We start from the raw sequence: 24552 nt of genomic DNA on the forward strand, positions 1-24552 counted from the left end.
TTATTTGTTACAATTGGTCACAACTTTCAAACAAAAGTTGAGAAAATTAATCAATCAAACAACACAAAGATTTAGGAGTAGACAGATCAGAGGAGACTTTGTTGTTGTGAAGGAGAAGCAGCTGAAGCAGTGGGAGTGAGGTAGAACATGTTGAACTCTTTGGTCTTGGTTATGCACCTGATATTGGCTGACTGTTCTCTATCCAGTGACGGCTTCCTCTCTACATTTCTTAATCCACCTTCACCTGCTTTAATCCCCTCATACTGTAGAATGTGTCATCTGTAACTTTATGCCTTTTAGAGATCATTTCATCTTCCACTTGCTGAACTGTTCACAGAAATTTGGACCAGGGGTGCCCAAACTTCTGCATGACACTGTATGTGTGTGTCTCTCTCTGTGTCCGCCCTGCTCTGCCGTCCTGCTGGTGATCACCTGAGCAGTGGCAGGGCGGTCCTGTCTCTCCTTACAGGGGCACTGGCAGCACAGTCTCCTGTTTTTCTTTTGGTTTCAGTTCCCTGGCCTGTTTAGAGTGCCAGGTTTTTTTTGTTTTTAATGAGTTGGAGTTCCTGGTAGTCCTGTCTCCGTGCTCTTTTTGTTTCTTTTGTTTCTTAGTAAGTAAGGGCCCTGGATGTGACCGTCATTCCCGGCTAGTTTGGGCTTTCTTCAGTTTGGCCAGGAACTCCAGCCTCTTCCTTTGTTTGTTTTTTTCTTTACTTAGGACCTGCTGTTGCTTGTTACTGCCATTAATTTTGTGTTGAAATTAACGAAAATAAATTATAACTTTCTGCACAGAGCTGGTGTCCTTATATGTTGCGACCTTCTTTCCAGCCAGTGTGGTTGAAGAGTTCATAACAGTGTTCAGTCCTAGTGGGCTTGTTCAGCTCACACCTGAGCTTCTCCCTGCCTCCATCTCTGAAGGCTTCAGTTCTTCTTGTTAAGGAAAGTCTATCCAGGCTTTATATCTCACACTGGAGAGGGAAATGTAATGAAAACTTTTGGCTACCAGTTCCACACATTGGTTTTCAGTCTCTCTGGCTGACTACATCAAGCTGTCTGTCTGTTAGAACTGGACTTGTACTGACGCCAACCATCAGGCTGCTGAGAGGGAAGGAAAGTCCCACAGGAGAGGTCTTCTCAAATCCTCCTTGGCAGTGGCTGCTGAGCAGAGCAGCATCTGGCTCTGACCCAAACCAGCACTCAAGAACTGGGCAGCAGGATGACATCAGCCAGTAGGAGGGAGGGGTAAAAAGCAGGAGGAGTTCACACCCACAACTATAACCAAGAGCTTAACCCACCCACCCCAACCCTGACCCAGTGACCGAACATTACAGTATGAACTGTGAAACCAAAGAAACTCATCTATTTTTAATAATATTGGACTCCATCTTTTCAATAAATTTCAATCACAGTTAAAGGGATAGTTCAACATTTTTGGCAAATTGGCCCATTGCCATAATCCCTATAGTCATAGAAGTATGATTGTTACCTTTATTTGTCGGTGCAAGCTATTTTTAGAACGGTGGAGCAGAGTCGCAAGCTGCTCAGAGCAGCTGTCTTGATTTGTATGTCTCATTGCTCTCGTGGTAATGACAAATAAAAGTACTTTGACTTTGACTTTTTAAAGCAGAAGTAAGTGATATATTTGTGTTAATATAAGTCTTAAATAGTTATATCTTCCGACAGCAATCACTTACATAGAGTGTTTGGTCTGAAACACGGGTCTGTCAGTCACTCTGCTCTGCTCTGAGCCGAGGAGAAAACTTTTCTCGTATCCTACAGTTTTTATCCAATGAGGAGAGAGAACGGCATGCAGGGCTGTGTGTGCAGCCAAGGGACGCCGTGAATGTGGTGACGTAGGGACGAGGACTGTTATGGTGCGTTCAAGGCAACTCGTAACTCGTGTTTTTCCGACCTGTGAAGTTGTACCAGTTCGATCTGGTACGAGTTCACGGGTCGGAAGTTACGATTGGCCGTTATAATGACTTTCACGGGTAAAACAGGTCGGAAAAACACGAGTGGGTTGCCTGGAACGCTACAAAAGTCGTAAGTTGTGACTTGAAGCTGTAATTTACGATTTCAAAAGCCGGCCTGGAACGCAGCATTAGCCAAAACGACCGGATCGCTTACTTCTGCTTTAACCTTTACCGTGTTTATGTTTTTATTTTGACCTTTTATTTATTAAAGGGACAATGAGGAGTTTCTCCATCGGCAGAACGAAAAATTCCGCGACAATAAAAAGTCTCATATTAATGTGGATGAATCTACGTTACCACTTGTTAATGGGCCCATTTTCGATAAATATATCGTTTTGTCTCTATCGTTATTTTGTGATTATTAGTGGTGGCGGAAATGCTGGGCGAGACGACCAGCGTTTCCTTACTTTCGGTTTTGCGGACGCTGCCCGGTGGGTCATGGGAATAACGCCGCCGAATCACCGTTTATGGTGGGGAATACGACAGTATCTGAACCTCTTGAATTCTTGATTAAAGCAGATATCAGTGGAATGTTTTTGTTAATATAAGTCCTAAATAGTCCTATTTTCCGTCAGCAATCACTTACATGAAGTATTTCAGCCTAAACACGAGTCTCTCCGTCACTCTGCTCTGCTGTAACCCGAGGAGAAAATTTTCCTTGTGGGATACAAGTGATATCCAATGAGGAGAGAGAATGGCATGAAGGGCTGTGTGTGCAGCCAAGGGATGCGCGTGAATGTGGTGACGTAGCACGAGGACCAATTGATGCCTGACAAGGGCGGGGGCTGCTAACTCATGGTGCGTTCAAGGAAACTCGTACTTTGTGTTTTTCCTTCCTGTGAAGTCATACCAGTTCGATCTGGTACGAGTTCACGGGTCGGAAGTTACGAGTGGCCGTTATAGGGAACTTTCACAGACAACAGGACGGTAAAAACACAAGCTACGGGTTACCTGGAACGCTACCAAGTCGTAGTTGTGACTTGAAGCTGTAACTTACGGTTTCAAAAGCCTGCCTTGAACACAGCATTAGCCGAAACGGCCGTGCCACTGATATCTGCTTTAATGAAAACATGAGTCTGTCTTGCACCGGTCAAAGAATTTCACGGTGCGCGCGGAGGCTCATAAATGTAGTGTGAAAATGCTTAGCTTTTCCAAAACTCCTCGTTGTCCCTTTAAATGTTTATCTATATGGCCTAATGTCCTTTATGTGTGTGCAGCATTCCACCCTCAATCCGAGACGAATTTCTCCCACAGGAGACAAATAAAAAAAAACTTTAACTTTGACTTTGAAATAAATTTAACACCAAAATAGTAATGCAGAGCTCCTGTAGCCGATGTCATATCTGGCCCTCTGCATTGGGTTTCTCACGGCCTGCCCTAGGTGGGGTTTGGTCCCACGACCTCCCGCACCGGAGGCGACGATGCTAACCTCTTCGCCAAGAGGTTAACAACCACTTGGTGGGTTGGTTAGCACGTGTTTTATGGGTGGAGTGAGTGCATATCCCACATGTATAAACAAACACACGTGGTGATGGATTGCCTGTGTGGCTGTGACGTGGATGAGCTTCCTGTCCATGTGACCACAGGAAGACACTCTCTCACCCTTGAGTCACTCTCTCTGCCTCCCTGTTTCAGACACACTCACCCTGACCCCGGCTGCATGTCTGAAGCCACAGACCCTTCATGAACAGTCACTGACCCACTGACCGCCACACACAGCCCTGTCTGAGCTCCACCACCAGCTACACAACCGGGTCATTCCCATCTAGTGGGTTCAGACATGGGTTACTCCCGCCCACCTTTAAAAGTCAAGTGGCTTTTAAGGTGGTTGGGAATAACAAAGACTGCAAGGGAACAGATCATTCACTTAAATAAAACACTGAGGCAATACTTTCAGGTGATGGTCATTTGTTTCTCACAGTGGGACTTTCTGGTCAGTCTTCAGTCTCCTACACACTGAACTATTCAGGGCACTTCTTGTAAACAGTCAGGCATGCCTTATCTGGCGACTGTGACTCATGATTACCAGAGAAAAAAACACACACACACTCCATTTCCTGCCCTGAGGTCCACAAGGATTTCACAACCACTACGAGTTTGAGCACAACATTCATCACTGGTTTCTTTAGAAGGGAGTGTTTTATCGGAGAGTAACTTGACACTTTGCCTTCTCGTAACGTTCCAGGGTAAGACCTGCAGCAGCTAGTGAGTAGAGGCTCATTTCATTTTAGTGACACTGGACTAACTGATTTTACCTCCAGAGCCTGATCAACAGATAATTATTGAATATTTCTATGATAAATATACTGAGTCTGTGAAGACTTTCTGATATATTTGCTCTACAAGGAATATCGAGAAAAAAAAAAAAAGGATTATAATGATCAGGTGGTTGTTACTGAGCTCACTGGTCTGCCTGAGCACACAAGATGGAACAGCACAAGAAACTGGTGAGTCTGACTTTATCCAACTTCTCATGAAATAACTGACTATAATGTATTAGCATAATGTGAAATGTAAAATACTTCCCATTTAAAAGAAAGGGAATGGTCTTTAAACTTTACATTTTCTGTAGATAGAAGGTGCTGATGTGCTCCTGCTCATCATATGAATGAATACAGCATATTTAAGACAGCTTAATATGTAATAACATCCAGTCTAGGTGAACAGGTGGAGGTGCAGTCGTCATTAACCTCATCAGCACCAGAAGCTCTCTGGGCTAAATTGTAAATGAAATGTCTTAAAGATGTAAGATCCCAATCATGTTCTAAGTTTGCCATATGTGTTGTTCTTTTTAAAGTTACTTAATGCTCTTTTAAACCGTCCCCATGGGGACAAATAAAGTGTCTTGAACTTTAAGTGATGCTGGATTTGTGTTATCATGGGAAGAGCTTGTGTGCTTTGCTGTGCATTACATGCTCGTCATCTCTGAGCTAGTGGCTCTCATTGCAGACAAGTACGCAATTATGTACAACATTTTTTTCATGTAATGCAGAACATCTCAGAAGCGAGCCTTTCACTTTCTCAAAGTCATGTCTGCAGTCATACGGTGGTCTTTCTTTCTTTCTTTCTTTCTTTCTTTCTTTCTTTCTTTCTTTCTTTCTTTCTTTCTTTCTTTCTTTCTTTCTTTCTTTCTTTCTTTCTTTCTCTGTCACTAGCACAATTGAACACCCTAATTTAACAGAGCTTAACTGGGTTTTACTTCACTGTTTGTCAGGCTAGTGAGGACTAGTCGGACTGATGCGTTTTAACTGATGAAGCCCAAGAGGTGAAACGTCTTCCTAGACAAATACAAGTCCAGTTGCCTTTGATTCAATTTGTTGCCCAGAGATATCACAATTAAGGCAAGCTGATTGTTGATTTGTTGTTTTGTAAGGGCACTGATACTTAATTTTTCTATAAATTGTTGAACAAAAAAGATAATATGGCTACTAATCTTATTGTTGAAACTAGAATTTCCGCCCTGTGGTTGTATGTAATGTTCTTGTAATTGCTGTGTGAAATCTTAGGTAAAAAGTAACGGCTTCAAAAGGGTTTTGTGAGGTCACACTGATCTTGACCTCAGCTTCAAATCAGCTGATTCCCAAGACTAGGTAAAAGTCAGTGTGACCTTCACCTTTGAACACCAAAATGAAAGGCCTGACGTTGTCCACTTTTCCCTAGCAAGATTATGTGTGGTTATGAGTGCCTTTGGTCAGCTCAATTTATATGTGTTCTCTTGAGCCAATCAGAGGCTCAGTTTCCTTTTCACTTTTTTTTTAAAAAACATGTTGTACCTTGTTAGCTCACCTACTGAATGGAAGGTAAAGCGAGACTGGCTGGATGGGCAGGGGTTTCTTACATGAAGCAGGAAGTTCTGTCTCCTTGTGTCAGAGGGAGACTTTCTGATGGGCTTTATACTTTATGTGCAGCTGATGATGTTCTCTTCACTGTTGATGCTCACTCCTCAGGTGTTCTGCAGTGCAGACCTCTGAATACGACTCTAACCGGTTCTGACCAGACGATCACGTTAGCCTGGGACGATGACCCTTCATGCTTTCCTCTGCATGACGTTCTGATCTATGAGCTGGTGGTTCTCATCGCAGACGAGCAAGTGCATAATGTATGACATGATTTCTATTACATCATAGTAACAACGTGCATTTAGCTCAGTCCACTTTTTGATCAGTTTGTATTTACTTTGGAAAAAAAAAACATTTTGAAAGTGTGACATACCATACCATTACATACCATACAATACCATACCATACCATACCATACCATACCATACCATACACAGAGAAAAATAGAAGTACGGAAATATACTCAAAAGGGTACAAACCCTTGTCGCTCCAGGCGTACCTTTTTAGAGACAATTTTGTACCCTACCATAGTGCCTTTTTTACCCCCAAAAGGTACACATAGGTACTCTAGAGTACAATAATTGGTCCTATAGGGTACAGTAGGACAGAACTGTACCTTTAAGTACAGAAATGTCCCCCTTCTGTACCCCTATTTTTCTCTGTGTACCATACCATACTATGCCATACTATACCATACCATACCGTACGCTGTGTTAATCATAGCAGAAAAAACAATCAGAGCCAGTTCCAGATGTGTTTTTTGAAAGTTTAAAAACATGATAAGATCCGATTAGTTAGTTGTTGTTTTTTTGTTGTTAATTCAATTGTATTTTTAGTCATCAAGTTGTTTTACAGTCATTAGGTTCTGTAAGGAATGGGTTTACAATAACTGACAAAGTTAAAGTGGTCCAGTAGTTGCTAAATAACCTCCACTTCTAGAACAACCAAGCATTCATATGATTTGTTTATGATTCGTTTTAGGATGAAGTGGCGGTGATGCCGGGCCACTTAGGGTCCAGACACTCCTGGAGCTGGACGTCAGACTGGGCCTGGCAGTGTGTTTCCCATTCAGTCAGACTCAGCTCTCGATACAAACTCCAAACAAGCTCATGGACTCTTCCAGGTTAATGTCCACCTTCTATCTTATGATCAAAATCTATAATCATCACTAATAATCAAGTCATCATTCTTACAGTCCTATTATTAACTCTTGTGCAGTGGAAAGCTCAACACGTCCGGGGGTTTATCCAAAGGACAGAGTGTACGAGGTCGGCAGCAACGCCACCTTCTGCTGTGTTTTGTCTGAAGATCAAATCTTTGACCAAATGTATCTGAGTGAATACGGCAACAGCAGCATTATCAGCACTGTCCAGATCAGCAATTGGACATATGGAGTGACTTTCCACCTGGACCAGCCATCAACAACCACCTGCAATGATGTCAAGTGTAAAGCAAGGAGCCAGGATGGTGTCACTGAGCCAGGGGCTTGTGTCACTGTTGGCTGTAAGTATGATCTAGGCTTGTGCTGGATTTTATAATTTGGGAATTTGAGATATTCTTTATTATTTTTTTCCCCCTGTTATTTATTCATTTGTTTATTTTCATACTCACCATGACTCAGACCCACCTGGGGATAAGGATCTTCAGTGTGAAACCCGGGATCTGAAATCCATTGACTGTCACTGGACAGTAGGAAGAGACACAGAACTGGTTGGATCCACAACTTACTATCTGAATGGAAGGTAATAAATCAACAGCTGATGTAAGAACATTAAAGCATAAAAGGGCTGAAAGCCGGATCCATCTGGGCTGGAACTTTCACAATAAATACGTAATTGTGAAACGGAACCAGCTGTAAACAGTGGTAGAGTACTCTTTCAGTTTTACACAACCAGTCAGAGATTGGCTAATCCTGCAGCCTGAGGCCTGAGCATTGTTTAAAGGGACATTGTGTAACTTCTCCTGTTATCTATTCGCAAAAATCGATTATTTCATTCAAAAGTCTGTTTTTCATTAATCAGTAATCACCTCCATCAACAAACTGAAGTGTTCCTTTCAGCTCTGAATTTGCCGTTCATATCATTCATATCTCCATGGAGCGGGTAAGCTCGGTGCTGGCTGCCATGTCGTGACGGTAGGAAACCACGGAAACTCAGCGGAGACACCGGAGCTGTCGGCTCAGGTCGAGGTGGCGTCTGTGAAAAGTCACCGCGGTAACGCAGTGAGGAGGAATGGAGCGTTACACTGATGCTGCATTCACCTGCAGTCGGGCAGACGGCCGGAAACCAGATGTCATTTTAGTCACAGAAGTCCAGAGAAAGCCGGTACAACGTGGGTCAGGTAATCAATAGGATATCGCCATGACAACATACTGTCACGTGTATTGTTTTGCCTCATGCTGACGGACCACTTGTTTAGAGGCTTGTTTATGCCGTTACGTGCAGCAGCTGTCGTCCATCTGCCGTCTGCCCAATTTCACGTGAATGCAGCATGAAAAATACGATTGAGTTGCTTGTGATAAACAATCGCAATGCTAGATGGGACTAATTCCTACACAACGTACCTTTAAGTAACTGTATTCAGGCTCCTCCGATTCAATTTTTTTTCATTTGAAAATTACTTTTTATTTAAAGCAACTACAAATGACTTTTAACAAGATATGCAAAAGTCTCTGTCCGCTGATATCTCTGTATGACCTACAACAGCAAATGAGGCCATCGATGGGGAAGATAAGCTATTTCTAATAGTGTAACTCTAGTCCAGGCAATGGTTGGCTCAGTCCACTTGACAAAACAGCACAGGAGTTGCCAAAATCAACACAAAATAAAAGTCTTTTGTAGATGCTTTAAAAATCAAGCTATCATCTATTTAAATTTGTGAATTATATTAATCCGTGTACACGGATTTGGAATACCTAACATTTTTGCAGCAGTGTTGGTTTGGTCTGGTTCTTGATAGAGACCATGTTGAAAAAACAGGTGGAACAATACAATAGAATTGGCTGAATGATGCTTTGATACAGTGCCAGTAATAGATGGCGGCATTAAGTTAAATACCTCCAGGAAAATGTTACAGGGAGGAATTTAAATGAAGATATTTTCAAAATAAACATGTCATTGTCTTGATATTTGTATTCCAGACGCTGTGCAGGCAAGTCTCCAGCAAGATGCTCACGAAAGGTGAAAGTTGATGTTGGTGAGCAAAACTGGACGTTGACGGTGCAAAATAAGCTCGGGACAGTGGAGCTGTCAGACAGGGCAGACATGACAAAAAGAGGTACATCTTTATTATGTTCATACATATTTAAAAACACACATTAAGGTTATATGCACACAAAACAGAGGCAAATTGACTAAACTAGAAACATAAGCTATTGTCTGTTGGAGCAAAAGACCAGCATGTAATTGTTCTCATGAATGTCAAACAGCATAGATTTTAGATTTTGGGCTGTGGTCAATTGGGTTGAGGTTTCATCTCATCTTTTACATGTGAATCCAGCAGCACAGTATCAAAATAAGTTAAGATACCGTAAGCAGAAACTGACACAGCAGAGCATTTTTATTTTCATTTTAACCGGTGAAAGCAGTGATCAGCGCCAGTGTGTGAAGCAGCTTCCTAAAGCAGCTTCCTTTCTTCACATTCTCATACTCTAATTTTCATTGGCATGTGTATCTATAGGTGAAATGCTGTTCTGGGAAGGCCTGTTCTATAAATAATCTGCTGTTTCCTAAATCCAGCTGATTATCCTATATCTTGTGTTTCAGTGCACATGTTTCCTCCAAAGGGAGTGACAGCTTCTTCTGTCAGTGCCAGAAATGTCAGCCTGAAGTGGGGGTGGGAGCGGGAGCTGCCACAGTACAATGAGCTCCACATAACATGCCAAGTGAACGTTAGTGACGGTACAACAAAGACCATGGTGAGTTGACTGAGAAAGAAAGGTGAGACATTAGCAAGAATTAGTAGAGTACTAGTACTACTGAGTAAAATCCTTCTCTGGTACCATCTGTGTTCTCAGAGTGAGAGCAGTGGACTTGGCCTTAACTCTTCCCTTCTGACTGACTTGATACCAAACTGGAACTACAGCGTGACCGTACGATGTGGAACAGCACAACATTTCTGGAAATGGAGCGACTGGAGCTCGAGGTTCGACTTCCACACAAAGGGTGATGGTAGGTAATAAAAAACAAACTAAACAGATACACTTACATTTTGTTGTTTAGTAATAAATGTTCCAGTTCCAGCTGATGCAGTGGAAGAAAACAAGACTGCAGGGAACAAAGCAGTAATAGGCTACCTGGGCATTTTCAATAAAGGGAGAGAGAGAAAATAAAATATGCCTTGTACATGCACCTGCCTTCATGAGCTATTGTTATGTACATCGTCTTATTTGTTATTAGGTAAATTGATATGTAATTTCAACAGTATTTTAATTGTTTTATTTGGTTCTTAGGTTGCCTGTAACATCTGGGCAGGGACAACGGATGAAAAATAGCCTTACTGGCTAACTCTGGCTCACTTGCAGTTTTTTTTCAATTCTGTTGATCAGTGTTGCACTGTCCCTGTCAAATAAACCAATAAATTTAAATTAAATTAAAACCTGGGGCAACGTGTCCCCCTCTGCCTCCCCATTTCCTATCTCTCTCAACCACTTTGTCAAATATTGGCCTTTAAGTATATATATATATATATATATATAATAAAATAAGGCACAATGTCAATGTCTTCCTTCATGTAAATAACAAACAATCTGAGGAACAAAATTTGGAAACAAAAACACAAAAGCATAAGAGTGAGAAGAAGCTGTGCTTATTGCATCCCACCCCTTTCCCACAAATCATAAATAAATCAATCAGTTGTCCCACAAAGAGAAAATGAAAAAAATATCATGTAAATAAAAATGAAAAGTACTAATTGTTTAGTTTTTTGTTTGAACACCATCTTCCCTGTATCTCTCCAGAGTTATGTTTTTGTACTAGTGTCCCCAATGAATTGCTAATCTATAAAAAGAAATATCTTGTACCCATATCACTTCAGGCTGTATGAAGATGTGTCACCGAATATTTGAACTGATATCGGCATTAGTGTTCATGGTTTCTGCTCATTCATTATCCATTTTCTGCTCAGTTCCAGATGCTCTTGATGTGTGGATGCAGACAAAGGATAATCACGTTATAATCATCTGGAAAGTAAGTCAGTTATTTTATCAGTGGTCAACAACCAACAGGTTGGAGTTTTCTTTATGAGTGGACCGACAGACTCATGTTCGTTTCATCCTGTTAAAATGACAACATACATAATGAAGGCAACAGATGGGGGTACTGTTGTCTTCAAACAATGTCGGCTTTAGAGCAGGTTAACTCTTTTAATGAATGTTGAATGAATGAAATGCTGTTTTTCATTCATCATCAGTTTTAAATAATTTGTGGAAATGTATAATTCTGTTGTGGCATTATAGATTATCATTTTGTAAAGCTCTCTGTAGGCTTACGTAATATTTTTTAAGCACAAGTTTTAATGGGGACAGTAAGACTCACCAGTCAGATTGGGTTTTTAACATAGCATTCTAATTAGTAACTTGGTGTGAATGGGCGTCGTGTATGTGTGTATGTGTACTTCCATGTATGTTTACTATGTACTATGTAGGCTATGTTTGTATTTCCGTTGATAATGTGGACCCCCTCGAAAATGAGATGGCACATCTCAAGGGGCTATCCTGTAAAATAAAGTCATAAAGTCATCTAAGGCATAAGTAAATGATTTATTAACCATACAGTAAATACAGTCATTATTACAAATTACACACATACAGTAACAGGCCTGGTCCCCTCATGCTCTTACAGTCTTGGTGTTATCTCTGCAGATGCTACTGGCCAACCAGAGTCATGGACACATCACAGATTATGAAGTGAGATGGACAAAGACCACAGAGACCGACCGAGAAAACAGAATCACAGTGCCTAACACCCAGCATGAACATAAGATCAGTGTGAACACCACTGAAGAGCATCTTGTCACAGTCACAGCTAGGAACAACAATGGCAGCTCACCTCCATCCACCATCACTGTCCCCATCTATGGCCCAGGTAAGAAGCTAATAGAGATGGAACTACATACAGAGAATACAGTTCAGGCTTTTAATGACAGATCCACCAGTTGTGATTAGTCGTGAAAAGAATTGGGCAGATTTTCATGTTTAATATGAACATGAGGAATGATAATGGCATCCCCTAATCCTTAAAGGGATAGTTCAACCTTTTGGCAAATTGGTCCATTGCCATAATCCCTATAGTTTTAGGAGTAGGTTTGTTACCTTTATTTGTCGGTGCAAGCTATTTTTAGAACGGCGGAGCAGAGCCGCGAGCTGCTCAGAGCTACGCTACAGAGGCTAATAGAATGTTTTGGTTTCCCTCATCAAACTCAACAAATACACAATCCAACAACTCCAAAATGCTCTGGTGGACAAGTTGTGACCTGCACATTCACCACGCTATGAGATAATAACGCTACAATACAAGACAGAGTTTTCGAGGCAAATGCAAAGACTGCTTGCCGAAAAACTGCCCCCGATGGGAACACACATCAGCGGTTTTGCATGAATTTACCTCGGAAAAAAACTACAGGGATTATGGCAATGGGCCAATTTGCCAAAACGTTCAACTATCCCTTTCGCATTGTACACATTGGGATACTAAGCTGCTGTCATAAAGCAAACTTGAAAAATGAACTTATCCTTTATTATTAGCTCATAAAGTTGTAATGACAGACCTTGATGAAACAGCTGCCCATTCACAATTTTATTAACATTAGATTTGCTTTGTTTGGTAGAAACACATTACAGTACACAACATATGGGACTTAAATATTAAAGTGATGTGTCTCTCTCCTCTTTTTGTGAAATCTAACTGTACAAGTGTTTATTTTCAGACACAACCAGAGTGAACACATCTCGGATCTCTGGCATCAACGGCAGCTTCATTCTGTCCTGGTCTGCCAGTCCGATAGCGAGCTGTGGATACACAGTGGACTGGTGTCCTAGCTCAGGTCAAGGCAGTGTGCAGTGGATCAAAGTTCCTCCTCATGAGACTAATGCAACCATATTTTCAGGTATGTCCTATTTTTTGCAAGAAAAAAAGAAAGAAAGAGGAAGAAGAAGTATATCCTTGAGTTCTAACTCATCTCTGTTGTTATCTCTCCACCTCAGAGGACTTAAAGGACGGAGTGAGGTACTTATTGTCCATATATGCCTGCACCCGTGGAGCTCCAGTGCTGCTAGAGAGAAGAGAGGGCTACATACAAGAGAAAGGTAAGACAGTGGTTTAAAAGTACTGTTTACTGACAGGCTTTGTAAACAACTGTCACTGCCACTTGACATCAGGCGTCTCAGAGTGAAATCAATACTTTGTCAGCCGGCCTCAACCACCCCCATCTCCTCCCACCATGCTCTCAGTTAGTAACTAACCACAACCAGGAGACGAGCATCACCTCATAGCACTGCTGACTGTTAGTCAGCCAGCGCTAGCAACATTTGCTGAACACTTGATATGTAACCACAAGTTAGCTGAGTCTATTATGTTTACTGTAATCATCATCACTGATAAAAACAGACATGTGACATTATGAACCATCGGGAAAAAACTGTTCTGAGATGTACAGTATGTCTGTCCATTTTGGTAATACCAGACTAGTGCTGACTCCATGGTAGGACGGGGAAAGAAGGTTGACACTGATGAAGCCAGGAAACACAATCTGTGTTTATATTGCAATGATCCACAGTCTGACCAAGGTTTGAGCTGGAAGTCCAGTCCACTCACAATCTGCTGGTGTCTTCTTCAGTGGAGGACACTCACCAGAATGCTGTGTACTGCATGTGTCATCTCACCTGTGGACGCTGCTTGTGTCTTGATAAATATGGGGAAGACCAATGGTTTAGCAGGATACTGAGCATTGGGCACAGTAACTTGATTAGTACATTGCACATCATGGGGGAAACAACCTACAGGTCTGTGTGACAACTGTCAGGAGTCAGAGTCATTTTAGTATGTCCTGAAAATAAGACATGTGGAGGCTAGAGTGAAGAGCATCTTAGAATATTATTAACTACGACTGGACTAAACAAATCTAAGTTAAAGGGGTATTTTAACATTTTGGCAAATTCGTCTATTGCCATAATCCCTATAGTTTTAGGAGTAGGTTCATTACTTTTAATTGTCAGTGCAAGCTATTTTGAGATCGGCAGGTCAGAAACGTGAGCTACTCAGCTAAACGCAACGGAGGCTCATGGTATTTCCATGTTTCCCTAATCAAATGAAATACACAATACAACAACTCCAAAATGCTCTCGTGGAGAAGTTGGGACCTGCACATTCGCTGCGCTATGAAATAATAACATATAGTTATGTAACATTATGACACATGAAGCAAATACTCAGAACTACTTACTTTTGAAATCACTCCGCCCAGCAGCCGTGTCTGAAAGGTTTTTTCAGTTAGGCATTTGTGTGTAACATTACATTATTACTTCATAGCGTGGTGAATGTGCAGGTCACAATTTGTCCACGAGAGTGTTTTGGAGTTGTTGGACTCAAAACAGCTTGCACCGACAATTAAAGGTAATGAACCTACTCCTAAAACTATACGGATTATGGCAACAGGCAAATTTGCCAAAATGTTGAAATATCCCTTAGTGATACAGTGAGAAGAGATGGAGCCTGAGGGTGGCAGCAATGCAACATAGAGGGATGCCAACTGCCGTTACAAACCGAAGAAGAAGACGGTTTAGCAGGAAGGACTTAGGTGCACTAACATGTACAGAGAACACTACCACTGACTACCAGAGAAACTCAAATTACAACACATAGAGAGAGGGGGTGTGGCTTTGTGCTCATTACTCCACCATATCTTCACATACAAAATAGATCTTTGCTGATTTGTGGTGGCCTAGCTTTAATGAAATAAGAGCACTTGTTTAATATTTGACCCGTTGTGTTGTTGCAGAACTACAAGATAAACTCTTAAAAGCCAAATGTACGATGCAGGGTTCAAATCTGGAGGTATCCTGGGATCCACTGCCTCTGTCAGAACAGACTGCTTTCATCCGAGGCTACGTTCTCTACGTGTCAGACAACAATACCATAACCTCCCATGTCAGCACAGGTATTGTGAGGTCAACTGATTTGAAGGTACAGTAAGGTGAGGTGTTTATTAATGTGGTAATAACAGCAGTCTCTCTTTGTTCAGATGACCCTGAGGCCACCACCCTCACAGCAAGAAACCTGAAAATCAGCTCCTATTTGTTCTCAGTGAAGGCACTGACCGCGGTGGGAGAAGGTGGCACTGGGTCCTGCTCTGCCACCTTAGTACCACAGAGTATGTTTTTTTTCCTTTCACTGTCAGACTTTCAGTGGAAATTCATTTTCTATACTGTAGTAAAACCATCTGGTTATTTCCTGTTCCTCAACTGGACTCTGTCTTCACTCACCAGCTGATGAATTGATCAAGGCGGTCATCATCTCCCTGCTCACGGTTTCTCTCCTCCTTCCCCTCATCACTGTGTTTTGCTACAGACACTGGGGCTGGTAAGCAACAGCACATTGTTCTGTATAATGCAATTGGCTCCTGATGCCAATCTGAACGAGGTCTTGTCGATGTCATATCTTTGATTGTGGTGTATTTTGTTTGTATCACAGCATCAAGCAAAAGGTTTACCCTCCAATCCCAAAACCACTGTTGTCAGATGCATGGTTGACATCACCGGTAGGTTCTCAACATCATCGTCTTAGAGAGGCACTCTATCCTTTCACGTGTCACAAGGAGCATCAGCAGTTGTCTGATATAAGCTGTGGCTTGTGGCTTCAGAGGGAGCTTTTTCTTTTATGACTGAAATCTCTGTGAAATTGAGGCCTGTCTGTCCTGTGCGCTCTCCTACATCTTGCTGCTTCCACCACATTCCTGCTCTCCTTCCATGTGGGATTATGCCTTTGAATTGACACTTAGACAGGGGCGTGTCCAGACATTTTTGATAGGGGTGGCCCAGGTGGGGTACTGACTTATGGTGGGGTAGCATGAAGCATGAGCATGAGCGCCTGGGCACACAAGTTTTGGCCATACCAGGTTTTTTCTGCAAACCCATAGGCTACCTACTGACACTGCAAGAAAAAATAGACCAATTCATTAGATTCACATGACGTCACTGTGTTTCTGCGCCGCCATATTTGTGTCCAAATCAGGGCAATCTGGGCACAGATCACAGCATGTCACGTTACCAGAACAAGTGGATTAGTAGGAGGAAATCAGCAAGAGACCGAAAATTGACGTTATTTGAAAGATGCCAGGATTATTTTGTGCTGTTGACTGTGATAGCAGTCGCCAAAGAAACCCCGGACTGCAGTTTTATTCCATCCCAAAAGACGTAAAGTTATAGAATAAATAGTTGACTGCAGGCAGTCTGTCAGTGGCAGCATGGGCTGTGACAAGTCTCACAAAAAGAGGGGATTCACTTTTTTTTAATAACATGGATATATTGAATTCTGCATTTTGATTACTTTCTTATTAATTACTCACTGATTCTGCATTTAGGGTCTTTTATTTCTGTATAACAGACCGTTGCTAAGTAAAACGGGCCATTGCTAGGGACGCCGCCAGAGCGGACAGAGAGGACGGGCCAGCGCAGTGTCACAGCTGTGACCAGCTGTGTCTGTGCCACCGCGAGTCCGTGACACAAACGTGTCCCGTATCACAGCGCACATCGTAACATTTACATGATAATTCATCAATCTACTGATTGATTATCAAAAGCTTGTTGAAAACAACTACACACGAGTCGACCGGGAGGAGGGTGAGGAGCAAACAGCGGAGAAGTGACCGGACTAAGGACTTTGATCAACATTACGTCTCAAATTAATTAATTCACTCATAAACTGTGTAATAAGTGGGATAATATAGAGTTAGTCTGTTGTTATAGAGATATAAACCCAGACAGGGTGTATGAAACCCTGTCATTTTGTCAAGAAACGGTAATTTCCATCCTGCGGTTTGCATGCTGTCATATGAGAAGACCTGTCAAATCGGACACAAATATGGCGGCGGTCCCTTCGACGTGACGTCACTGCAACCCATGAATAATCAAAGTACAGGAGTGGCAACATACAATAAGTCATAGAAAACCTCAATATTTCATTCTTGAAAAAAAAAAGAGACTTGACAAAAGCCAGTATAAAATTGCCTCTGACTAGGCATATAGCCCATCATATTTTGGGGTGGCACCTGGGGTGGCCAATCAGATTTCATGGGTGGCCACCCATGGCCACTTCCTGAACACGCCCCTGCACTTAGAAATTTCTAAAAAATCACCTCTATTTTAGAACATTTACCATGAACTGACAAACAGTCACTCCAGTGACAAGGCAGAATCGTATACCGCATTATCTGTGGCTGAAGCACAGAAGAAATGAGGGAACTTGGTTGTTGAGACTGAGCATCCTGCCTTGTGGCATCTCAGCCTGGTTCAGCATAGGCTACAGTTAAAAGCCCAGGTGACCTAGCTAAGCTAACACATGAAAATCATGGGAGTAAGGCAGGATCCCACACTACAGGCTGTTTCTGAGAAAACCATCATCAGCCAAGTCCAGAAAATCATTTCAGACCACAAGTTCTCCATTCTGAGGACCAGCTTCTTCCTTCTGGTTTCTACGTAAATCATCTTTTGTCCCGTTTTACAGCAAATGTGGTATATGTCCAAGTCAATCTTAGCTTTATTGCTTGCTAACTCTGCTCTGTATTAGCCTTTCTCTCTCTCTCTCTCTCTCTCTATCTATCTATCTCTCTCTCTCTCGTTGCTCATACCTGCCACCCTAAATGTGCAGCTATTTCTACATCTAGCTCTTTCTACATCTTTGTGAGTCATCAAGTTTTTATGCAAGTGCAATGCTGGCCAAGGTGCAGAAAAGTACAGTATGGCCCATGATTAGTTCTGTTTCATGAAGTCTGTGTTTTTTGGGAAGATGACTATAACGGGTTCTTTGCAATATATTATACTTGTTATACTGCAGTTTTTAAGCATGGAGTCCATGATTGGTTCTTACTATAGTACTATTATCAGCCTTTTTGTACATGCACCTAAGATATTTTTTCCCCTTTTTTCCAGGGTGAGCGTAGTTGTCGTCCGCTTTACATGGAGGTGTGTCACCACAGTGAAGCAGCAGACTTCATGGATATTCCAGAGCTGCAGTCTAAATTGGGAGCACCTGTCAAGGATTGGGTCAGCCATGAAAAAACACCCTTTGTTTATACTCAAACTCCAAAGGGTTACTACAACAAGCCCCTGAAAACCTGCACCCCACCAGCCCTCCTTTTACCCACTACTACAGACCCATCCCAGTCGGTCTTACCACGCTCTCCATTGAGAACTGTATTTCCTAACCTGTCATACGACCTGATACTGCAGACTGGTGATCAACAGTGCGGCCCGGGGCCTGAACAGTTAGAGGTAACATCTGGTGGGTACCAGCCTCAGATTAACACAGAAACCTTCACCTTGAACCAGGCACAAGAGGTTTCGTTGAGTCCTATGACCTGTGTCTCCGCGTACGTTTCATTACCACAGTGACCTTCTCAATAGTTGCTGCATGTACATGTAGTATGTCATAAGCATGCTAACAAATATGTTCATAAAATGTAAATTAAAGGGATATTTAACCCAAAATCGATAATTCACCAATACTCACCGTCATGCCAAGGAAGGGTTTAGAAAACTTTTGGAGTGATCAAAACGCTTTTGGAGTTCCAGGGGGGGTCCGGCTGGCAACAGATTTTCATATAATGGCGGCAGATAGTGCTCACTTTTGAATCGTCCAAAACACACACTACGAAACATCCAAATACCTCCATACTGCTCGTCCTAGTTGTCCTGAAGCCGCCACATGAAAAAGTTGCTCAGAAAAATGAATTTGATCTCTGTTTTTAGCCTTGATGTAGCAGTAGCTCCCTCATGTGTGAGATGTTCTTCCGTGGTTACATCATACATCCAATGGTTTACAACGACGAATGAACGTCTCGCAGCAAATCTTGTAGTCAGTACGGACAAGCAGTATGGAGGTATCTGGATGTTTCATAGTGTGTGTTTTGGGCAATTCAAAAGTGAGCTCTATCCGCTGGCATTATGTGAAAATCCGTTGCCAGCCGGACCCCCCCTGGAACTCCAAAAGTGTTTTGATGACTCTGAAAGTTCTCCAAACCCTTCCTTGGCATGACAGTGAGTAGAAAATTTGTGAATTATTGATTTTGGGTGAAGTATACCTTTAACTTGAAGCTGCTGAGAATGTGAACTTTTATACTTTTATTTTTTGTTTCTGATTTACTGTAGATATATACACTGAAACTAGCTTCACTGCTGTAGTTTTTGCCTTTCCAGCTGGCATATTGGACATGATCACTCAGTAACACTAAATCATGAGTCCATGTCCAGACTTAATAATTTTTTTCAGTAATTGTGAAATCCATGCAGAGTAACTTGCAGGAAATCCAGCTGTTGCTGGTAATCTTGAGTCAGTGGGTGGATCAGACACGTTTTACACATTTCAGTTCTTGGAAAGTGACCAAGATGAACACATAGTGAAACCAGAATGTTGTTCAAACCATTAGCACTTTACTCCGATTTCAACAAGATAACAAGATTACAGGGAGTATAAAGTTTACCTGGCATGACCTCTGTGACCACTGGGCTGAGTTCATGTCTTTGGTATTTGGTCTGGAAACGTTAAAGGTTTTAGCAACCAACAAAACAAATACATACTGTGGATAGATGATTCAGAATTCAGTCATGGGAGTTTTGCAGGGTTTGGGAGTCAGTGTGTAGACAGCTGTGGTGGTAAATGTTATTTATATGAAATATATTTGATCACCCATATAAAATGGAAGTTTGAGTCTTCATTAAATCTACTGTCATCCAGTGTTGTAAATAAGAAAAAAACAAAACGGTACTTGATGATGTGGACCATGTGGGAATATTCTGATCTTTTCATGCTGAGCATTAAAAGTGTAAATGTAATAGGCTATATTTTGTTGTTCCACATTAAATCACATCCTGACTGATGCTGTGTTTTTTTTTTAATTATCAACTCTATCTTATAAAATATGTGATTCATTCCTTCCAGAGTGTCTGTAGCTTTATTACTGAGCCTGTTTGACTGATAGATTCATAAATATCAGGCTTACCTAATACAATAGTTGTTGACAATTCCTGTAGTGATCACTAGAGGGAGCCAGCACTGTATCACGGATGAGAGGATTCTGTGTGGAGTGAACCTGGACAGTCCAGAAACTACACTTGTGTTGTTTTGAGGTAGCCTACTTAAAATATACTGGTTTACCTCCATTTTATAGTACTTTAATTATTGTACATCACTATATCATTAAAGCACATTAAAAAACTAAAACAAAACAAAGACAAGAAAGAAACAATGCAGATGAAAAGATAATTATGGGCAGTATACCAACATTATGCCTCCTTAAGAGACAATCAGTGTGTAGCTGTGCCAGGTTCAGGTGCTTATGACTTATTAATTATCCCACCAATGAAGTTTGGTGATGGTGTGAAGTATCTTATAGGATCATGGGAGTTGTTGTCTTTACCACTGTCACTGCAGCCAGATTATGGATTTCCCCAGTTAGGATCCCACCACTTGTTTGGAAGGTCTTGAGTCATTTCCTCTACTCCAATTGGCCTTCACGCAGAATAAATAATGAATAAAGCAGTTTCATATTAAAAGTCCCAGTCAGAGGGGGCTGTGAGCCTGGCTGATACTAATATTTGCTCAGCTTGTCTCTGGACATTCATAGTCAAGACATCATGGAGTCAAATTACCTGAAGAAGTTTCTACCTCTCTCTCTCTTAAATGACAAATTTCACTAGTTTTGAAAACCTTCATGTGTTTGACTGTACTGAAAACTTAAACGTATCTGACAAGTCATTCACAATCAAAGTTTGAATGTAGAACCTTGTTTATTTTGTGCTATTGCTAGTTTTACTTCAGTAAAAGCAGGGACTACCCTGATGGAATCCAGTGAGTATACTGTGTTCACAGTGCACTACATGCTCGAGCGCTGAGTGAGGAATCTGATTTGAGACACAGGCTCTCTCTCTGTCTCCTGTACAGTATGATGTCATCAGGCCTGTTTGTTCAGATGATGTCAGGGCAGCTGATAACTCTCAGATGTGCGAGAGAGATTTTTTCCATTACATCTGGTCAACCTTCTCCCTGAGCAGCCAGGACTCGGAGGAATGTCTACTCTGCTCCACGTTGGATACAAACACTATCAACTCTGATTGAGCACAAGTCAGTTTTCAGTCTGATGCAGTGAACCACGCTCCCATACCGTCATGGTCAGAAATGTTTCACTCACTCTGCCTGCTGCACTATTTCTACTGATGGGTTCTGTTTCAGACTCGCATCTGAAAACCGGCTGCGTCACAGCGGCACAACTGTGCTGTCACATTTCAAAGGCTCCTTTAAATTTTCTTGTGTTTCCCAACATATCCCAAGATTGGTAATGGAAATGGTGCGGCAGCAAACAACCAATCAAGAGCCTGGGGATTACACTTTTAGGATTACACTGCTGTTCGCTTAGTTCAACCAAAGATACTCTACTGTGACAAGATGGCTCATTCCAAGTAGCACCAATGACATGAAATGGTATACACTTCCTGTCTCCTAAGGGGGCGTGGTCGCCTGTACACCCACCTCTTTTCTAAATGTTGTGATGATGTGTGTGAAGTGTAAACAGACAAAAGTTGTTGGTAGATGTAGCCTAAGCTTTGTGAGCTATTATCTTTTCTTCTGCATATTACTGTCACAGCTAACAGTCATGTTTAGCATTACAAAAATTAGCGCAGGCATCCACAAACGTTACCTAGGAGATCTGTGCCAGATTTCGCAATGTGTGTTGTATGTTGTTGTGTCAAAATGTTCAGAAGATACGTGGCTTGTTTAAAAAAAAAGACTCTAATATTTACTTCTATGAATGAAAGAATCAACTGTAATCTGTGCTCACATTCACTTCTCCCATTGGAGTCAATAGACTCGAGACCTGCTGCTGCTGGGGCAATGGAGAAACCCATGTCACACAAAAACAGGAAACTGACTCGTCATGGTGCATCTTGTTTCGAAACCATATCTTTGAGACAATGGTTAAGATATCTGTTAAAAAACAAATAAGTCTTGAACCATCAGGTTATAATAGAAATATCTTTTTTTTTTCTCTCTCTTTTTTTTTAACCTCAAACTTTGTGATGTGACAGAGTGAAAATCCTTTGTGGGTTTGGACTCCAGAATTTTCATTCTATCATGCACGACCTCGGTTTTATTAGACTCATCTTGTTACTGTTGGCAGTAGCATTTTACTGTGTTTGTAACCATACTTATGTTGGTTGGTCAGCCAATTCAATTTAAAGTGAAATATTTCTACAACAAATGGACTGGGTGGATAAAAGAAATGTTCAAGCCAATAACAGAAATATTTTGGGGGAAAAAATAAGCTTTTGCAGTCTTGCTGACCACTTAGAGTGGTTCTCATTGGAAGCCACATAAACCAATTGGCAAACATGCATTCATACAGCATTTTCCCCTATGCCCATAGGGCTTTTCAACCCCCCACACCCCACCCTCCAACTCATACATCTTCACACCACTGACACATTTGGGACTCTTAGTCTTAGCTCCATACAGCATTAATAACAAGCCTGCATTAGCACTTAGTCCCAGTTAGTTGGCATTAACAGGCATCAATGTGGTCCAAAGTCATGCCAAGCAACACAATGAGCTGGTTGTCACATGATTTTCTGGTCCTATATTTAGATAAAGCTGAGGTGCTGGTGTTTGGGCCGGGCTTACAGACACCAGTTTGATCAAGTAGCCGATATGGCTCTCAGCAACTGTGGGATTTGTTGAAATCTGGCAGCCAGGATTGGTATTACATTTGATCTCCATCTTTACATCTGAATCTTAAAAGCATAACTAAGACCGCCCTTATGTAACAAAGGTAGGCTTCATCTTTTCTGTCTATAATATTCAAACCTTTGCATCATGACTTGTTTTCAAGTCCAGTTGAGCCCTGCAACCAACAGTTTTATCTACAACTGAGACCACAGTGGACTTGGCTCCATATCCATGTCAAATCATTATGCTAAATCTTACATCTTCCCACAATGCACCTTTCCAGTCTGTTCTCAGAATTAAACAAGGAGCTGGCTGCAGGACCTGTTGTTATTGTGTCCCCTCTCTTTGACTATCCTCCCCGCTCATATCAGATGGACTGACATAAAACACCAGGAGGTATATTTACCTCCCACCAAATTCTCCACCGTGAGTCGGCCTCAGTCATCTATCAAACCACAAGTATGTACAGTAGAGTCCACGTTGCCCTGCCGACAAGATTACTGTAAAGGTTCTGATCACCGCTGCAACTCTCTAACCATCTGTTGTTTATTCCCTCAAGCACATGGCGCCCAGCCTGTGTGCTTCTCACTCCTTCTCTCTCTATTTTTATGTCTTTTCTCCTCCCTGTCCTGTCCCTTCATTCAGATTATCAATACTGGTCCACCTTGCTCTCACCTCGTCCCATGGTTTGTACTCTCCCTTGTTTACGTATCATCCCAGTCTCGCCCAAATGTCCTCGACTGACTCACTCAGTTACGTAGATCATCTTCCAGGACATTTCCAGGATACAGCTCATGACAGACAGGAATCACACCATGCAACAATATGTCCCTCACTGTGGAAGTATACGAGATCATACTTTATGGGCTTAAGCCAAATCAATTCCTTGTCATCCATGTACCTAGTACGGATGTACCCGAACCCGAATACGTTATTCGGAAGAACACAAATAATAGGCTACTTTGATCCAGAATAGTTTTTCTGTCCAGAGTTTCTCCTCATTATTCGGGAGCTTTTTTCTAAAGAAAAAGGAACACTTGGATGCGTGTTTTGAGCATGGTTTTGAGCCAACTACAAGAGATTAAAACAGAACGGAACAAAAAAACATGTTGGTGCGTGTTTTGAGCCAATCACATCCATGCACGAGCCACAGTTTGGTTTTGGTGAAGAGAGCCCTCAGGCTCTGTCCCTTGCGTTATCGCAGCACATAACCAGGTGACTCTGGTTCACACTCCAACACAGTAGGTGGCGGAAATGCACCTTAACCGGAAAAGAAGCGGCTATAAAACGGTGGATACCACCCCGCAAAACGACTCTAAGTAAATGGACTTAGCGGAAGCTTTGCGTCGGACGGTTCACGCCTCTGCGTCGTCCATTAATTTCTGGTAATGGACACCTCGTTGGGCATTGTCCCTTACTTATTCCCGTTCTAGTTAGCCGAGAGCTAAAGCGGAAGTTAGCCGGCTAGCTCGGTGAAAGTTTATAGTGCGCCCACTTCTGGTTTCTTCCCAAATACTAATAACAAATCCGAAGTTGTTTTTTTTAAAGCCTGAATCCGAACTTGAATACAAATAGTGTACTGGCTGTACACCCTATACCCTGTGACCTCTGGAAGGGGCCTCCGTCTTTCCCTAGAAGCTGGTCCTGCAACTCTTCTGAGTTAATCTTAATGCTTCTGTGTGGCTGACATGTGGAAAGGTCTCCCCATTCTCCAGTAGACCAGACCAGCAGTCTGCACTGTGTGGTCCAGGCCCTAGATGGCTCTGAAAAAAGTCCATGTAGACTGGTTCACAAGTATCATTGCAGCTG

At 42.0% G+C, this 24552-nt stretch overlaps 1 protein-coding gene across 1 annotated transcript; it reads left to right on the forward strand.

The window, feature by feature from the left end:
• Positions 1-7034: 7034 nt before the first annotated feature.
• Positions 7035-18462, forward strand: LOC146977738 (leukemia inhibitory factor receptor-like). Its single transcript, XM_085794169.1, has 14 exons — positions 7035-7315; positions 7434-7554; positions 8952-9088; positions 9577-9728; positions 9828-9981; positions 10937-10998; positions 11673-11895; positions 12737-12916; positions 13014-13115; positions 14807-14965; positions 15050-15178; positions 15294-15387; positions 15499-15565; positions 17955-18462. Exons 1-14 carry the CDS (start codon positions 7138-7140, stop codon positions 18414-18416), a joined length of 2220 nt encoding a protein of 739 aa, XP_085650295.1. The 5' UTR covers positions 7035-7137; the 3' UTR covers positions 18417-18462.
• Positions 18463-24552: the final 6090 nt, after the last annotated feature.

Source organism: Trachurus japonicus, chromosome 12 (assembly GCF_045865225.1).
Source record: "Trachurus japonicus isolate A0001 chromosome 12, Traja_1.0".
Taxonomy (NCBI): Eukaryota; Metazoa; Chordata; class Actinopteri; order Carangiformes; family Carangidae; genus Trachurus; species Trachurus japonicus.

Bases quoted from the DNA above. Each gene is read 5' to 3' on its own strand.
- LOC146977738 (XM_085794169.1), top strand. From the start codon at position 7,138: ATGTATCTGAGTGAATACGGCAACAGCAGCATTATCAGCACTGTCCAG. The intron at 9,982-10,936 runs GTAGGTAATAAA...TTTTCTGCTCAG, and splicing joins CTTCCACACAAAGGGTGATG to TTCCAGATGCTCTTGATGTG. The intron at 15,179-15,293 runs GTATGTTTTTTT...TTCACTCACCAG, and splicing joins TGCCACCTTAGTACCACAGA to CTGATGAATTGATCAAGGCG.